The following is a 19299-nucleotide window of genomic DNA, read 5'->3' as shown; positions in this document are numbered from 1 at the left end:
TTCTTTCCCTCAAGGTTTGTGTCGACGGGGAAGCTGACAGGCCATTTGGGACCTGTCATGTGTCTGACGGTTGACAAATTAGGTCATGGACAGGATGTTGTCCTAACCGGCTCCAAAGACCGTCATGTTAAAGTAAGAGACACATTGACACAAACGTACACACTGTACTGTAGCTGCATTGCACTGTAACTACTTTCCTGTTTTAAGATTTAGAAGTAATGTGGGTGTGTGTGTTTGTTTCTTCAGATGTTTGAGGTGGCAGAAGGTGCTCAGGGCAGCGTCAGCTCCTGCCATACGTTCGACCCCGCCCATCAGGACGGTGTAGAGTCTCTGGCTGTGCACGGAGATGTTTTCTACAGCGGCTCCAGGGACTTCTATATCAAGAAGTGGGACTTGGCTAGCAAGAAGCTACTACAGGTACGCTGATAGCACAGCAGCATGGTATACGTTCAGGAGTCTTTGTGTTCAAACCTTACTATCATCTCGTCGTTTCTCTCCAGCAGTCAGTCAGTGCCCAGTCCGACTGGGTTAGCGCTCTGGGCGTGGTGCCAGGCTCCCCGGTGCTGCTCAGTGGATGCAGGGGAGGGCTGCTGCGCCTCTGGCACGCCGACTCACTAGCGCCCCTCGGCGAGGTCAGGGGACACGACAGTCCCATCAACGGACTGGCCACCAACAGCAGCCAGGTGTTCACTGCCTCAGAGTGAGTCACAAAACACAATAATTACATTTTTTTCTCAGTAGTGTATTAGTCTGTTGTGCTATGATTCTATCAAACATATGTTTTTAGCTGAACTTTTCCATGTGTGTGTGTGTGCATTTCTTTTGGCAGTGACCGCACAGTGAAGATTTGGGAGGCCAAAGGATCTCTGGAGGAAGGAGTTCACTGACGGCTGTACTTCCTCATAATCACTGAACAGTGTCGAAATCAAGGACCGTCTTCTGGCCTTCACTCTAAAACTGAATCATTTGTGAGTCAACCACAGTCACCCATGACTATTCAAGTGTTGGAAGTGCTGATCCTTCACTGATGCTCCGCGGGGTCTAGTGTACTGATATTAAGGTCAAGGCGAATTACAGTGGCCTCATCTCAAGCCTCCAGTGTTGCTCCAGGGACTACACAACTGCTGCGATGGACGGCACCTTTCATTGCTGCGACGAAGGACAATAAATTAAAAGTTAAAAAAGTGGAGTTATGGACGGTGTCAATTGATCCGGGAGTCTCTCCTGTGCTCTCAACATTCCTCTCCTCAGCTCAGCACTAGACAACATGGATACCTTTTAAGGCATAGGCCTAAAGTGGATTTAAAAAAAAGAGGTTAAAGTGGAATGCTTTGCTTCCTCGCTCCAACTGCTGTCCGTCAAAAACTAAAGATTGCTGAAAGAGTCTGTGTCTTAAGAACAAGACATGGACATCTCCTGCTCACCAGCAGTTACTGTGAGTCTGTTTTGTGTGTTCACATGATGTGTTTTGGGTCTTCCTGTCATCGCTCTCAAGGTCATTTGGGGTACGTGTGTGTGTGTGTGTGTGTGTGTGTGTGTACGTGTGTGTGTGTGTGTGTGTTTTTTTTCTAACCAAGGACCAAATAACTACTGAAACAGCGACAGTCTTAATCTTCAGCTTGTTTCTGCCAAACCCTCTTGTGGAACATACGAAATAAAACATACTGCGCTCATTGGACTTCAAATTTCTGTATTCTTTCTAGTGTTAAGTTGGTGTTCATTGAAGGCTGACAAATATTATAAAAAACGTGTATCACTGTCTGAACAACAATGTTCCTTCATAATGGCTTACAGCTAAGCTTGAAACCTGAAAGCTAACTTCAAACTAAAGGGTCCTCAAGTGTCCATTTTGATTTGTGACAAAGTAGGCTAATTAATTAATCTATCATTCAATACCATACATTTAAATATTAGATTTCAAATCAAGCTTATCTTAATTAAATCATGTGGATTCCGCTAGTTACATAGGCTGAGGTAGCAATTGCTGCTTCTGTGCTGCATTTTGCAGGTTGAGTATAACTGGGGTTACTCTTTTCTCTCACATGGTCAGATTAAGCTGCTGCCTTATTTATGTTGTGTAGCAAACTCAATAAATGGGAGGTAACAGTGTCATAAAAGTTGATTTTGAATGCAAGAAACAGGTAGGACAAATAGGTACATTAGCTTTCACCAGTTCGCCTCAACTAGCTAGTTAGCTAGCTAGCTATCACAAAGTCATTACGGTTAGGTTAGGTTTTTATTTGTGTTTACAAAATATGAATAATAATGTGGTTTGATGGTTTTGCGGAATGTAAAACAGATGTCAAAATGTTGTTCTGACCTATGTGGTTTGGGTTGTTTAGGACACCATACTGTTTGACCTTGTAAATGAACCAGGCAGAATAGCTGTTGCATCCAGATTACAACTGAAAATAATAGGTGTCTCACTGTTTCCAAACTCACAGTCAGCATTTCAGTCAGTGATGCTGGGTTTCAGGAGTCGGGTCCAAAGACGGCCTGCTTTAAGGATTTTTAGCCTTAAATTGCGTTTTAGTTCCCCCATTTGTACCTCTGCAAACATAGCTGAGGTACAACCTTGGCAGCAAGAATCTTTTTTGGAAGTGTTTGCGTTTATTGTAGCCTACATCATGTAGCCTATAGTTAAATGAGAATAAACTTCGAGAGTCTGTTTCTAATTTCAATAATGTCGATAGAATCAAGCACCTTGTTTCCTAACTCCTGGGATATGACCTATGTATTTTGTGAGAGCATTTATTCCTGAACGATGTGTGTGTGTTGTGTTTCAGTCCAACAGATGTGACAGGTTCTCATTCTCCATGTGCAGTGCTGTTCTCCCCTGCTGTCTCAGTGTCTGTGAAACGGCAAAAGTGCAGCTGTTGACCATATCAAACAGCATTCAATCTTTTGAAATGTGACAGTAAAATGTTACTATTTATTTTGTCTTTGTTGAATTTTGACTTTCTGTTGTGTCTTCCTTATCAATCATTTGAGATTTTGAACTCGTTTCCATCTAATACCACAGATGTCTTGGACTGAATATGTGGGATGTGGTTTCTCCATAATCTGAGGTATATTATCAGTGCCTGTAATAAATCCTAGACTATTGAAATATATAAATAAAAAAATGTGATGCCCTGGTTTGGATAATAGATATGTGTTAGGGATGTTAATGGGACTGTAAAAATTGCACTGAAAATTTAAAAAAAAATGTTATTCCCCATTATCTTCTAACATAGTTTAATACACTGGACTGGACTAGAATAGTTAAATAAACTAGTTTTCTGTCCCATTGACTTGCACTGAAATTTGTAATTGAGATAATTACTTTCCTAAAGAAAAATCAATATGAGCTGTTGGTATATTATTCCTAATTCATACTGAATCTGATACTTAAAATCTTAATGATCTTCCTAATTGTAGATGTATCATATTTGAAATTTGTAAATCTGCTCTTGTGTAAATATGACCTGTTTCTTCCTTCTGATTCTCTTGTGCAAAATTTCCACGTGATTGAAATTTCCAATGCAGTGTGAAAATACATTTTGAAATAATAATTTTTTCTTCTAGAAATGACATGTCTATTTTTTTTTCTCCCTCATTTTTCCAAAACATGTATTAATGCATCATGGCCACATGGTGGTGGTGGTACTGTATAATGACAGGTGGTGTAGCAGATTAGTAAACATTGGTTTTGAGATTGCTACAACGTTTGTAGCCTATTTGTGAGCTTTGTGTTTTCCCTGGCACACATTTCAATGAGGCAATCTGATGAGATGACATGAAAATAGCTGCAGGCATGTTTTTTTATTGTCCTAATTGTGTATCAGTTTGGTTCAGTGGCTACCTCCCACTGTTTTATGAAGAGGGGAATAGGGGAGTCCAGTTACTCAAGAAAAAAACATAACAGGGCCTCACTCTAGATACATTACAGGTGCCAACACTGAATCATCATTTATCTGCAGCTGGTTTTACGCGTCCTTTAATTATAACTTGAGGCAGTAATATTGTATCCTGTGATTTATCGCAGACAGAGAGGTGATAAGGAGCCAGAAACACCCACTTGAAGACACAAATGAATGTGAGCAGTGAAGGAAGGATCAATATTTAATGTGCGGCCGTACCGAGAGCAGCAGTGTTAATTGGCCTCGCAGGAGCAAAGAGCATTGACTCTCGGCAGCATCACACCTTTCTATGTTTGCTGCGTGGAACTTCTATACTATTGTAGGCTACTTTATATTATTCTAATGAGCGCCTTTGGGGTGATAACACCCACCACCATGTCGTTGCAAGGCCCAGCAGTCTTCAAGTTGTCTTTTCTATATTTCTTATTAGCACTTTTAAACTGCAGGTTAGCTCAGATTGGCTAGCGCAGGCTAGAATCCCTGACTGGTGTCCATCTTTTCACCTAACTCTTGGCGAGGAATTGAATGAGAATATTTTATATAATAATAAACCATTATTTTGAAATTACTATTTACAACTTCAGCTCTATTTAGTCTATAGGTTATTTCAGATGTTATCTAGATTTCAAATGATAAGGAATAAAACCATTTACTCTCCAAACTTTTTGTGACATGGAGGCACATTAGCCTACAATGAGACCTTGTGTATAGCCTAACTCCATGTTCCTGCCTTCTATCATACAATCAATGCCCCCATTGACCTATTGTCTCAATTCTTCCATGCAGGCTAATGACAAGACATTTTTCTGGCTCAGATAACTCCTTATACAGGAAACAAGATCTAGGAAAGCACCCACATGTCCTCCCTATAATAGCTTTTATACTTGACTAGTGTTTAGCGTTTACAGGAATCAACTAACTGATACTCATATTCCACACGCCAGCAGTGTAGGCTACAAGCCAGGTGATCAAGTTTCAGCAGAAATCAATGATGACTTCTCAAGACAGGATGAGAGTTCCACTTTCAGTTTAATTGGAGCATAATCCATGATGAGCTTGGACAATATATCCTCTTCTAATCTGTTCAGTGGACACACATTGATTGGCGATGGGTGCGCGCGGGCCCCACACCGGATGCTCTCTCTTGCTTCACAGTTGAATCCGTCAGAGTAATGTGATTTGCACAGCTGCAGGTGCTTTGTGTTGACTGAGGGATTCAAATCAATACAGGTTAATTTCTATGTGAAAAGCCCCGGGATGAGATTTAGCCCTGTCTGTCTGTGTGTGTGTGTGTGTGTGTGTGTGTGTGTGTGTGTGTGTGTGTGTGTGTGTGTGTGTGTGTGTGTGTGTGTGTGTGTGTGTGTGTGTGTGTGTGTGTGTGTGTGTGTGTGTGTGTGTGTGTGTGTGTGTGTGTGTGTGTTTGCCAGGCCCATGATGTAAAACAATTGGGAGAGAAATGCATTTGTCAAATAGGCCTACATAAAAATATGCTCTTGCTTTCTTTGCACCACCTCTTATTGGTCTTTGTGCCATTGATTAGCTGGTGCATTTTACCTCTGGATCAAATCATGAAATAGGTACACATGGGCATCATTATCAGCAAGAAGGTTTTCTATTCGCTTCATCCCCTGATGTGAAAAAAAAAACACCTCATTTACATTTGATCCATCTAACAGACATGTGGAAAAACAGAGATATGATAGGTGTGAAGATGTGGTTGGGAGATAGAAAGTGAAACATGAGGCAAATAGGGGGAAGCGATAAAGTGTGTGTCGGGGGAAAGACGGGCATGTGTTGGTTAAAGACACTTATCTGAGCGGCAAATGAGGCTCAGGAGGACCAGGGTCAATATCTCCACCACCCCAGCTTCTATCTGCGCGTGTGCACAGAGTGAATCCTCCTCACGGCTAAAAATACCACCAGCGCCGCAGCTTTTATGGCCAGAACTGATGAGCCGTGATATACTGCTGCTTGCTCTCTTAATGCGCCTAAACAGAAATCAACCTTGTCCCTTTTCTCGGCGGGTCCCAGTTATGAAGCGAAGCATAAGTGGGGAGGACAACATTTTTTAATGTGCCGGCAAGAAGCGTGTCGGCGTGAAATCCGAGGGCAGTGGCCTTTGAAGAAAATGACATCTGTGTCTCATTTACTGAATCCGTGTTAAAGCCATAGTGCCTAACTTTCTCATATTAAAGGTGCTGTGAGCAGTGTTGCCAACTCTTCAGTAAGGAGAGTAGCTATTGGCTGTCCAAAAAGTCGCTAGAAGTCGCCAGATGACGTCATCGCCTAATTTGCATATTTGTAGACAGGGGTTTTATACAGTAATATTTGAATGGGTGAGGTTCTAGTGTTATGAATGTGACAATCGCATAAACAACCAACGTGATAATGTTAAGTCTTGCAGTAATCATAGGCCTACATGCTCATAGTTTTAAAAAGCACTGCATGACATTTTGAATTGCACTCCTTGTAGACTGTACACTAACTGCTAATAGGGATGCTAACGGAACAAGAGCGGAGAGGTGTGTATCTCCTGCTCTGACCGCAGCTGCTCTTTGAGAAGCGTTAAAAGTGATACTTGCTTTGGCGAAAAAGTCACCAATAACACCAGAAAAAAAAGCTAGATTTTTCGCTTGTCGCTGTTTTGAAAAAAAAGTTGCCAGGGGGGCTGAAAAGTCGCTAAATATAGCGACAAAATCGCAAAGTTGGCAACACTGGCTGTGAGCTAAATGGTTCTTTTAGGCAAGGCAAGGCAATTTTATTTATAAAGCACATTTCAGGCACAGGGCCACTCAAGGTGCTTCACAGGGTTAAAATCAAATAAAGAATACAAATACAAAAAAAAAAAGGACACAAAACATGGATAAAAATACAACATTTAAATAAAAGAATTAAAACATTTTACCAAAAAAAAAAATTACAGGTTAAAAGGGAAACAAGAACGTTTTGAGACCCGATTTAAAAGAGCTGAGAGTCTCAGTGGACCTCAGACTCTCTGGCAGTCCGTTCCAGACATTGGGCGCATAAACGCTGAATGCCGCCTCTCCCTGTTTAGTCCTAGCTCTGGGGACTTTTAAAAGACCTGTCCCAGACGACCTAAGGGCTCTGGGCGGCTCATAACGTATCAGCAGATCAGTAATGTATTTTGGCCCTAAACCATTTAAGGCTTTGTAGACCATCATCAATATTTTAAAATCAATTCTTTGAGTGACAGGAAGCCAGTGTAAAGACCTAAGAACTGGGGTAATGTGATCTACTTTTTTGGTCCTAGTGAGGACTCGAGCAGCAGCGTTCTGAATTAGCTGAAGCTGTCTGATTGATTTTTTAGGAAGGCCTGCAAAGACACTATTACAGTAGTCAAGTCTACTAAAAATAAATGCATGGACAAGTTTTTCTAAGTCCTGCTGAGATATTAGCCCTTTAATTCTCGATAGATTGTTAAGGTGGTAGTAGGCTGACTTAGTAATTGATTTAATGTGTTTTTTGAAATTCAAGTCGGAATCTATCACTACTCCAAGATTTCTAGCTTGGTGTGTGCTTTCTAACATAACAGATTTAAGCTGTGCGCTGACTTTTGATTGTTCATCCCTGGCACCAAAGACAATTACTTCAGTTTTGTCGCTGTTTAATTGAAGAAAGTTTTAGCTAACTTCCTGTCAGTTACTGCAGTTAGCAGTCCCCTCCCTCGTCCCTAAGTCACCACATTAATGCACTGCGGTCTTCAAGCAGCGAGTTATCTTAACTCAGATCCATAAGTGAGATAAAACATGATAAAACCATCAAAACAAACATTGGGAATGATGTGTACCTGCTCCGCCAGTGTAGGCGCATAACTATTCACCCATCTGTCGCTCTGCGCATGGTTTGTAACGTTCTCTCTTCTGACTGGATACCAGTTTCAGGATCCCAGAAAAGTTTATTTTCCGATTATATGCAGAGCGGGTGACTGAGCGATCGGATTAATGAAACGCACACACTATATAAGTGATCACTGTATGAATATAGAGCGATTTAACACGTATATTAACATAAATATATCGCTTACTTCACCTTTAATTGAATGCTGGTTACATTCAAGCCATCTCCATCAGCTCCACAGAACTTGCTCTGTATTTCTCAGTATGGCAAAACGTTTATGAACTGGTGTAAAGACATTGATTCACTCAATACATCCTTGCCAAGTACCTGCAAAAGTAATGACATTCCAATCATCAGCAAGATGGTGAACCATAATGGTGAATGTGGTAAACATTACCTGCTGAACAGTTCCACAACACCTGGGGGAAACCTCACTGCTCCAGAAACGTTACTAAATGGACATTGTCGACTAGAACATACAGACAATACAGCTATGAGTCTGGATCCTAGATATATGTTGTGGTTTGTGAAAATGCTTAGTGTAAATGGGAAAAAACAATAGCCTTCTGGATTTGAATTAAGATGTATAACTTCATAAATATTCTTTGAACCGTAAATTTCAGCAGATGTGAAAATTATGCAGAACAATTTCTCACAAATGGGACATTTCCGTAATACATCAAGTAAGATATAATTAACATGAAAGAGAAAGGAATATAGCATTTTCATGAAACATTATTGGGATACATTATGAGCATTCAAATGCATTACTGTTGAATGCACTCTGTGTAAGTGGCCATTTATTATGGATGCATGAGAATTCTTTCATGGCATGTGTGTAATAATTATGCTGCAAATGTTTCCTAACAAATTGCCTCATGTTTAATGCATGTTCAGGGATGCAGTTGCTGAAATGTGATTAATGGTTATCAACATTTATACAGTGTGGACTGAGAAGGTTTCTGTGTGCGTGTGTGTGTGTGTGTGTGTGTGTGTGTGTGTGTGTTGGAAGATGCTTTCATTAATTACAACAAAACTGTATTTGCAGCCTATAACCAGTTGGTTGTAATTTTGAGAAACCCCATATTTATGATGCAGCCCTTAGTTGTCACATGTAAACAAATGGTAGACAGCGCCAGCGCCCACACTCGTGGAGCACTGCAAAATGATGGGTTTATGCCAGTGTTGCTCTGAGGGGTGCCACAGTCAGGTTGCGATGATGCCATGTCTGCTCACACAGGTTTGCCTTCTTTCTGTCTGTACTCCCTGTGTATGTGTGTGCTTCAGTATGTGTTTGTCTCAGTGTGTGTCCATTAATTTTTGGCCAGTGTGTGTGACTGAACCCATCCACCCCACCCACCCATTAGGATGCCGACGGTAGCACGATGTTTGCCCAAAGGTGCCGTAATGGTTTTTGCCGCCATGCCAATGATCCAGCCCAGTGTGTGTGTGTGTGTGTGTGTGTGTGTGTGTGTGTGTGTGTGTGTCAGCTAGAGGTATATTTAGATACGTGGTTTTCCAGTAAACACACTGAGTAATTCTCAGATGCGTCATTTTAAAATCTAATGACTCTATCATCTAAACATAATAATTACACACACACACACACACATGATGTGGGTGATCTGGTGACGTGAGGTATGCATTTGCATGCACACTGTTTTAGCTTTGATGTCAGGTTTTTTTGGAGAAAGACAAAACAAATCTCTCAACAAACACACAGTTATATACTGTAGGTCTCTTTTGGAAACACTCTCACATTCATACACACAATACCCTCATAATGTGACTCTACTACTTCACATTTGTCATTGTGTCATTGCGTTCCCTACCAGTGGAGGGGTCTCACTTTCAGTCAATTAAATGAGATGCGTATCCGTTGAGAAAGAGCATGAAGTGGAAAGGCAGAGACTTCACAGACACTAATAATGCTAATTATTGCCTCACGAACCACTGAGGCTAGAAAAACATGTGACGGGGGGACTGACCTTAAAAGTGCACTTCCATAAAGTTGAGGGACTAACAAGAGACGGATCAATAAAAAAAAAAATCCAAATTGAAGTAGCAGAGGCCGAGATATCCTGACCGAAAGTCGGGATAAGCATAGCCCATAAAACATTAGCTCCAACATTTCCCACAATGCAAAGCAATATAAATAGTGTCTTTCAACATCCTTCAAGCTTAGCCACACCTGCAGTTTGTAACTGTAACTTTCTGTTTTAGACAAATAGTCTCCAAAGCCAGGGCAAAATAATCCTGATGACATCATCAGCAGGCCCAGCCAGGAAATATTTGCCCCCGAGCCCCCCTAACAGATTAAACTGGCCATGCAAGAAGGAGCAAAGGCTTTTTCATGCCAACAGACCACATTGAATTTTACTGACATGAATGAGGGTATTGAGGGCAGGGGGAATGTGTGCATGTCCACACACACACACACACACACACACACACACACACACACACACACACACACACACACACACACACACACACACACACACACACACACACACACACACACACACACACACACACACACAGGCTAGAAATACTCTTCATGAAAAAAGTATTCCATTTTAATTTATCATTGTATATCATTGGCATTACTTCCATGCCAGGAAATCTGAGGCACTGAATCTGAGATGAACTGTCGACCGCGGTGTACTGAATTGAAAGAACGAGAGACAGAAAGAGGGGAAAAGGAGGATGGCAGCAGGGAGGCATAAAGAAAAGGGACTGGGAGGAGGAAAAAGAGATAGAAATACACACACACACACACAGGAGGAAAAAGAGAGAAGTGACATCACATCTCCCAGCCTCTCTCTCCCTCTCCTTGGCACCTTTGCTCCACTTCTCGCCGAGGAGGCGCGCGCGCTCTCTCTCTCTCACACACAAACAAACACACGCACACACACACACACACACACACACACACACGCACACACATTTTCTCGCTTTCCTCCTCCGCCGCTCATAGAAAAAAAGGGGCTGGACGCTAAAGGAAAAAGGAGGAAAACGAAAAGCAAAACAATTTCTGACAGGATGAACAACAGTTTCCCAAACATGGCGTCGATAGGAGACTTCGACCCTCTCAACGCGTCCATTCCTGCCACCAAAGTTGAAATCACGGTGTCCTGCAGGTAGGTCAATGTTTGAATGTTTAACCTGGTTTTAGTCTCACAGGGTGACGGAAAAACACCGAGCTGCGGACGCAGCCAGAAGTCACATGTAGCCTACTTCAACTCCGTCCAAGTCCCTTTACAATTTCAGTTAAGCTTGTATTATACCGAAAATGTAGTGGAAACATTTAACTTTTAAGCTTTTAATGGCGAGTAAACGAACAAGTGTCTCAAGCTTGTCTCAACTGTACATTCCATTAGTAGCGCGAGCTAAAGAAAAATAGAAAGGCGTGATAACTGTCTTTTTAACTCTACTTTAACGCTGTAAAAACGACATAAAAACTATTTTTAAAACTCAATAACATTTATACATAACTATTTTAGTAAAAGCGTACGAAATATGTGAATATTAAGTTAACACGGTGACGTTAAAAACCGAGTCAGGTCCACTCGAACTCACTTTTAAATGTCAGACGCACGTAGCATAGCATAATTTAACAGTATTGTACGTAAACCTACACCGGTGAGCGTGTTTACAGAGTTGTACTACTATGATAAATGTCTTGTTTAATGGCTGTTTCAATCATACTGTTGGGTATACAGTCACACGTAAAATACCACGTACAAATAGTCATAGGCTACTGTAGGAAAAAGAGACAGCAAGATAAGCTATAAATGACGTATTATTTTGTTTTTTGAGTTGAATTCCTTCCTGTGTGTACGTAAAGCGCACGAGGATGCTAATGAGTTGTTGCTAATTATTGTGACCTTTCACACTGTATCTGTGTAGCTGCTCCCCAATTGCCCTGTTTGACAGCTGCCAGTCTTGTAGTTGTTGCTGTCCGGTCACCTGTCAACAGACAGGCATCGTTTTTTGTTGTATCAGAGGCATTTTTAAATGTCAGTCACGGGGTGCGTGGACATGCGAGTGTGTGCGCACGACCCTACGTGATCTAAACAGACAGCTAAAAAGCAAGGGACCGTGCTGGTGTGACGTGTTAAACCCTCTTTTCAAAGGGGGCTTTCCTCTTTGCAGGCGAAGCAGGGGGAGAATGCAGAGAATGTGGGTTGTGTTTGTCTTTGCTAGATTGGTTAATGTGTCACCTCCATCGAATAAAATAGGTTTTAGGTTACATGTGCCTTTTACCACAAAGACGTTTTTGTTTAATACGAGTTGAAATGCTCAAGATAGAGTTTGAAAAGGACAGTAAAAAAAGCTGTTTAATTGAACAGTTGACAGTGCACATTACAGTGTGTCCCACCTCCGAAGCTGCACTGCCATAGTAAAATAAATTGCATCGTTTCTGTTTAAAGCTATAGTGTGTAGTGTGTAAATTAGGCTACAACAACACTGTCTGTGCATCTCTACATAAGGTGAGCCTTCTGAGATTGTGCATGGATTGTATTCCTTCTGTTGTTTGACCAGTTTTAAAAAAAAAATTAGCTGTAGATTATTAAGCTGTCGGGGTGGTGACACCAGTTTGTAAACGCTGCCATAATGAGAAATGCAGAGTGTTTTGAGGACCTGACCAGCTTTTGTGTCAACTTTGTTTCGCAATGGCTTGAATGTAACAGAGATTCATTTATATGAAGGCTATATTACATGCTGTTAAAACTCTCAAATAAGCCCCATAGAATGAAATGTAGCGAAGTTGCTCTTTATTGATTTGAACTTTATGGGGAATTTAGCAGTGATCTGATGATATTTTCCTGAATGTAGAAAAAAAAGTTCCTAATGTAACTCATGTAAAGAAACTGAAAGCTTCTTTTTGTGTTTCTGTTTTTGCCCTGTTGTTTTTCCTTGTTCCGGGTTGCGGTGCATTGTTGTGGTTTTTGGAAGATAAGGTGTAACTTAAGAGCATGACACAGAAGCATAGATTTTGTCACTGTTTTCACTAGTAAATGAGATTGATTGCCCCAATGTTGACGCTTTGCAAGGACCAACTTTACAACTTCAAGTGATGTTACTGCTTCATAACTGGTCTTTATTACCCTGCCTGAGGCCCTTAGACATTATAGCTACTGTGTCTCCGTGGGTTTTTAGTACCATCTCCTCAGTTACAGAGAGATCATGTCATCTTTCCAGCAGAATATATGAACATGTTTGGAAGAGTTTGCTAATGTCTGACTCATCCAGCTCCTCAGCCCCTCTAAAGGCAGTGAGGGAATGCCATGGTTACAATCAGTTGTGTGTGTGCAAAGCAAAAATTAAAACAAAAATTAAAATTCTACTAAAAATGTACAAACAGGATATTTTTTAAACATTTTGCATTTTATATATATATTTATATATATATGTACAGATATTTAAACGTGTGTGTGTGTGTGTCTGTGCACGTGTTATGTGTTTGTGCACGTTTCAACGTCTCTGTCAGTGGGCACAATGAGCGGAGTATACTATCACTATGGTAACTTACTTTTTTTTTATCAAGTTTCCCTCTGTTTGAATGTGTGTGGGGGGTGCTAGAACGAGAACTTTCTCTGAGGAGCGAGCATTATGAATAAGTGCTCGTTATATCAGACAATTACGAATATAAAACGTGTAATAATGTTGTGGCAGTGATAGTCCCTGTCATTCACAACTGATGAGATGAGAGAAAAGAAGTGAAAAAAAAGGAATCTGGCTTATTTCCCATGCAAATCAGCTTTCGTGAAACACTTCTGCTTTTAAGATGTTTCCACCTGTTGCGGGAACAACTGAACCAGGCAATTTGCCAACAAGCGACATAATCACCCCTCATTATGACTTTCAATTTGATAGATACTCATACTTATTATGCCTTTTAAGACTCTGAATGGCCTATTAAAGATAAAAACAAGATCACAAACACTGTACACCGTGTTCCAAATTCTTATGCAAATTGGATTGAAGTGTCATAAACATTTAATGTTTTGTTTTTCAATTAAACTCATGTATGATATTGTGTCTCAGGATGCCTGGGATCATTGAAATCAATCTCATACACCTGTGATAATTAGTTTGCCATGTGAGCCCAATCAAAGGAAATCTACTTAAGAAGGACGTTCCACATTATTAAGCAGGCCACATGTTTCAAGCAATATGGGAAAGAAAAAGGATCTCTCTGCTGCCGAAAAGCATCAAATAGGGCAATACCTTGGACAAGGTATGAAAACATTAGATATTTCAAAGAAACTGAAGCGTGATCATCAGGGTGGGAAATTAGCACCCGCCACCCGCCACAGTGGCGGGTGGATTTTTTCAAAATATACTACAACGTGTTCACGGTTTCAAGCGCTGTGTACAGAAACATAGAAGCTCTCCCGGGCTTTGGGCTTTGCCTCGGAGAATTAGTTTACGTCACACAAACGTGGCAGCCGCCCATTGGTGTACAGGTGTATGACGTAACCAACCAAACCATTGATTGGTCCAAGACTCTCCCAGAGCATCATGGGAAATCATTTGCCGCAAGCATCGAAGCTAACCTTCTTAATACATCCATGCAGTGTTGCCAACTTAGCGATTTTGTCGCTATATTTAGCTACTTTTCAGCCCCCCTGGCGACTTTTTTTTTCAAAACAGCGACAAGCGACAAATCTAGCTTTTTTTCTGGTGTAATTGGTGACTTTTTCGCCGAAGCAAATATCACTTTTAAGTTAACGCTTCTCAACGAGCAGTGGGAGCCTCCTGGCCCGTCCCCCGTCACAGAGCACTGACAGACGGCCCGGTCCTCGCGCAGCAGCCCCTCCCAGCTGTGGTCAGAGCAGAGATACACCTCTCCGCTCGTGTTCCGTTAGCATCACTATTAGCAGTTAGCAGCTTTTCCCACCTCTTCTACAGTCTACGAGTAGTGCAATTCAAAATGTTATGCAGTGCTTGAAAAAGGTGGCAGGTAAAAAATAAAAGTGACTGGTAAAATTTGGCATCCACCCGCCACTGTGGCAGGCGGGCAAAAAAGTTAATTTCCCACCCTGGTGATCATCGTACTGTGAAGAGTTTTGTGGCTGATTCAGAGCACAGACGGGTTGGTGCAGATAAAGGCATAATGAGGAAGATTTCTGCCAGACAAATTCATTGGATTAGGAGAGCAGCTGCTAAAATGCCATTACAAAGCAGCAGACAGGTATTTGAAACCGCTGGAGTCCTGCGAACCTCAAGGTGTAGGATCCTCCAGAGGTTTGCAGCTGTGCATAAACCTATTATTTGGCCACCCCTAAACAATGCTCACAAGCAGAAACAGTTGCACTTTGCTCAGAAATACATGAAGACTAATTTTCAAACAGTCTTGTTTACTGATGAGTGCTGTGCAGCCCTGGATGGTCCAGATGGATGGAGTGGATGGTTGGTGAATGGCCACCATGTCCCAACAAGGCTGCGAAGTCAGAAAGGAGGTGGCGGAGTCATGTTTTGGGACGGAATCATGGGGAGAGAGCTGGTAGGCCCCTTTAGGGTCCCTGATGGTGTAAAAATGACCTCGGCAAAGTATGTTGAGTTTCTGACTGACCACTTTCTTCCGTGGTACAAAAAGAAGAACCGTGCCGTAGTAAAATCATCTTCATGAATGACAATGCACCATCTCATGCAGCAAAGAATACCTCTGTGTCATTGGCTGCTATGGGCATAAAAGGAGAGAACCTCATGGTGTGGACCCCATCTTCCCCTAACCTCAACCTTATTGAGAACCTTTGGAGCATCCTCGAGGAAAAGATCTATGAGGTTGGGAGGCAGTTCACATCAAAACAGCAGCTATGGGAGGCTATTCTGACATCCTGCAAAGATATTCAAGCAGAAACTCTCCAAAAACTCACAAGTTCAATGGATGCAAGAATTGTGAAGGTGATATCATAGAGGGGGTCCTATGTTAACATGTAACTTGGCCTGTTAAGATGTTTTTGATTGAAATAGCTTTTGATTTCACTAAATATGACCTCCACATCCTGCAAATTCAACAAATGACCATTTTTAGTTCTTTACAACCTATAAAATGTTTAGAAACTCTGTTGTGCATAATAATTTGGAATTTTTTATTTTTGAAAAAAATACTGTTATCATTGGGAGGTTTGTTCGATAAAATTTGAATCATACTCTAACGGTTGATGACTTGAAAATTATACTGACAGGAAAATCTGAGAAAAATATCATTTGCATAATAATTTGGAACACACTATAGGCCTACATAGATGAATGGCCGTACAACACACAAACCATTCTTCACCCACACCCCAGCGGTCACAGGATAATAAATTACTCCCCGGTGCACTTCAGGCCTCACCACCTACATGCAGGAGCCTCAAGTCCACATATTCCATTATGGCTATCGATCGGGCCAGCACACAGGCTGTAACCTGTTTTTACACACATGCATGCACACACACACACATGCACACACACACGCACACACACACACACACACACACACACACACACACACACACACACACACACACACACACACACACACACACACACACAGACACTCACATGGACACACACACACACATACTCACAACATAAATACTTACTCACACTTCAAATAAAGCACACATGCTTAGAACAATTCTTATTAAGATTTTTAATTAGTTCATAATCTGTTTTCAATTTGCACTTTGCACATTCAGGCACTGCTGTTTTGCTGTCACATACTGTTCTTATTTCTCCTCTGCAATGCTTCAATTAGTATTTTAATAGGTGTCAATTACAGCTTTCTACGGGATAAATAAAATACTGTAGTGCTGGAACTATTAACGTTATTGTGCCCTATGTTGTTTGAAGGCCCCTGGTGTTGGTCTATTGATCGGGGTGGGATGTTCACAGTGTGGACAATCATCTGTTATTATCTGGATTTTCTATTACCCTTTGTTACCCTTTTTAACCATCTATCCATCTATCCATTCATTCATTCATTCATTCATTCATTCATCCATCCATCCATTCATCCATCCATCCATCCATCCATCCATTGAAAACTTGTGAACTCTTGAGCACAGACCTGTCATGTGTGCGCTAAGGTGTATATGTTTTCCTATCATATCTCTGTATGGTGGTTTTTATTTAAGGTTGATCCTTCAGTCTTTAGCACAAAGTTTTTTTCCTACCTGCAAGACCATAACTTGAGAAATAACACGAGCCAAAGAGAGACAATAAGGGACTTTGAGCAGGATCGAAACAGTTTCTCCCCCACACACAATCTTCACATCTCTCTCTGTCTGCCTCTGCCTCTCTCTCTCTCTCTTTCTCTTGTTCTGTGTCTTGTGCTGCATTCCAGCACTGTCGGCAAGCATGGTTGCTGTTGATAGTAGTAACTCTCAGCTTCTCTCTTCTCCTATTCTATCTACCTCCTCCCTATAGTACTCACTGCTGCCAATGAAACAGAGAGACATGTGCTTCTTTGTATGGTTCAGGCTGGCTTTGCATAACCTGCAGGTAAATTTGACCGTTGCATCTGAGTGAATGTCAGGTTGTATTATTTCCCTGTGCGGGGATTCTTAAGAATTTAAAAACAGCGTTGTAGTAGTTGTAATGTTGTAACAAGTAGTGCCAGTATGCCCCTCTATTTACAAATTGTTCTTTCACCAAGGGCTGGTGTAGAAACAAAGAGGACACATTTGAAAACGAGGTCACATTTTTTGCAGGCCCCGAAGGCTGGGACACGCGACTGCTGTGATCCTAATGGATTCACTCCAAAAAAAAAAACGTGTCATCGTATCAGCTTCAAGCCCAAAGTAGTCCTGCAGCTTCAGGTATTTCTTGCCTTGTCAAATATGAGCCAAAACAAACTAAACAAGAGCATTTAAGGCTTAATATTTCTTCTCAATGCATGTGTACAATTGTTGTTTGACTGATGTAGAGCTGAGCACACAAGATACCACAGGACAAACGTATACAGTCCGCAGAGCCCGGGGAACTTTAAAGAGAGGGTCCAGGCAGATTTTTGACTCATCCATCTATTATTCAAGCACTGCCTCAGGAAACCACAGGCAATGGTTTACTCACCAGTCCAGCCAAATCTAAAAACCCTCACGCAGAAGATGGATCAGTGCAGACTGCATAGTGAATGGAGGAGCACACACCACAAACCACTGCTGGAATGAGCTGCCAGTACTGAGACCTGGTAATCATTTGCTCATCATGGTGTTCAGGAGTCAGTTGTATTCTCAATGCTTGTGGAAAACCTGTCCTTTGTCTCGCTGTGAACAGGCTCATTTGGCCGCTCAGTTGTTGTCAGTGTATACAGATGGTCTGAAACAGGAAAAATACTCCAGAAACCAGATGAAGTTCCCTCTCTCGTATACCTCCGTTCCTTTGTTTTACTACTAAGGGCTCTTTCACAGCTGCCTTGTTTGGTTGGATTGAAAACGAATACGGGTTTGTTTCCACCTTTTGCTGCTGTTCTTTTCCCAGATGAGAACACAGCAATAGCACTCTGTTGCACACCCAAAGCGGACCAAACAAGCGCTTGGAGTCTTTGTTGGGGAGGTGGTCTCGTTAGCTTCCAAACAAACTCCAGCCCAGTCCGTTTGTGGTAAAGACGTGACTGGATTGCTTCTGATCCAATTGTAGGAAGCACTGAATAACCAGCTTGTGTCATTGAATGTCATTGAGAAGAATACAATGTCTTGAAGACTGTGACATACTGTAAGAAGATAGTGAAAGGAAAGTGTTTTGGCTCCTTGCAGCCTACTCATTCTGCCATTCTGTCATTTCTCTGGCCTGACTTACTAATTTCTACCCACACTCTCAGTCTTTTAAGAACCTTACATGGGAGTTGTCTAAAGAGATGCGTATCTGTCAGTGTTCGTTTTGCCTGTGGCTGTGGGCAATGTGTGAGTATTTGTTTGACGTCAACAGTAGCCTTTCTCTGACATCATTGGCTTATCAGTGAATGCTGAAGCTGCCAAAAGCCAGTACTGTTACTGTTTCTCTAAACGTGAATATTTCAATTTCACAAGAACTCAGATTCCCAGCAGAACGTTATTGCACTTTTGCAATGCATTTTTTTAATCACCTTGAAAAAAAATCCCTAAGAAAGGATTATAAATATTCAGATTTTAAGTAAGGTGCTTCCGCGTAGTGTAGTGTTGCTTAGAATTGTTATCCTTTATCATTGCCTGCCAGAAGCACATGTTAGTAGCAGCCCCAAGTATTGGGGCATCAAGGTATTTTTTAAAGAGATAAAGTAAAGCTAATGTTGTTCTTCCCCTGAACATGTGACTCATACTCTTCCAGAGCATCACATGCTCTAGCTTGTTTCAAATGCCCCATGTGGACTTCACACCACTGACTGTATCGATTCACATTTTAAAACAGGCTTCTGCTATTTTCTTTTGTAAAGCAACTGCAGAGAAATCTTTTACCACAGCTCCTTTTTACTCCTTTTTGCTCCGAGTGTAAAGGGTGAAGCACTTAACCCCCAAACCCTGCCCTTTTAACATCACACGTCATCCTGGACCAGCTATCT

The 19299-nt window shown here is 41.5% G+C and overlaps 2 protein-coding genes across 3 annotated transcripts in view; both read left to right on the top strand.

Moving 5' to 3' along the window:
* The window catches only part of LOC307268612 (kinesin-like protein KIF21A), a 40258-nt gene extending 36740 nt beyond the window's left edge, over positions 1-3518 (top strand). Inside the window, exons 32-35 of one of the 2 annotated variants that reach the window (XM_080051315.1) lie at positions 15-132; positions 247-417; positions 504-700; positions 830-3518. In XM_080051315.1, coding sequence (XP_079907441.1) covers positions 15-132; positions 247-417; positions 504-700; positions 830-887 — 544 coding nt within the window. In that variant the 3' untranslated portion in view covers positions 888-3518. Of the gene's footprint in view, positions 1-14; positions 133-246; positions 418-500; positions 701-829 lie in introns of both variants that reach the window. The other variant, XM_080051314.1, reaches the window with a different exon arrangement.
* A 7251-nt stretch (positions 3519-10769) lies between these two features.
* Positions 10770-19299, top strand: part of LOC307268511 (copine-8) — a 105785-nt gene continuing 97255 nt past the window's right edge. Inside the window, exon 1 of the mRNA XM_080051172.1 lies at positions 10770-10903. Within this exon, the coding sequence (XP_079907298.1) occupies positions 10806-10903 (98 nt within the window). The 5' untranslated portion in view covers positions 10770-10805. The remainder of the gene's footprint in view (positions 10904-19299) is intronic.

This window comes from Ammodytes marinus (assembly GCF_949987685.1).
Source record: "Ammodytes marinus genome assembly, chromosome: 22".
Classification (NCBI taxonomy): domain Eukaryota; kingdom Metazoa; phylum Chordata; class Actinopteri; order Uranoscopiformes; family Ammodytidae; genus Ammodytes; species Ammodytes marinus.
The sequence above is the reverse complement of the archived record's forward strand: the minus strand, read 5'-3'. Positions and strand labels throughout refer to the sequence as shown.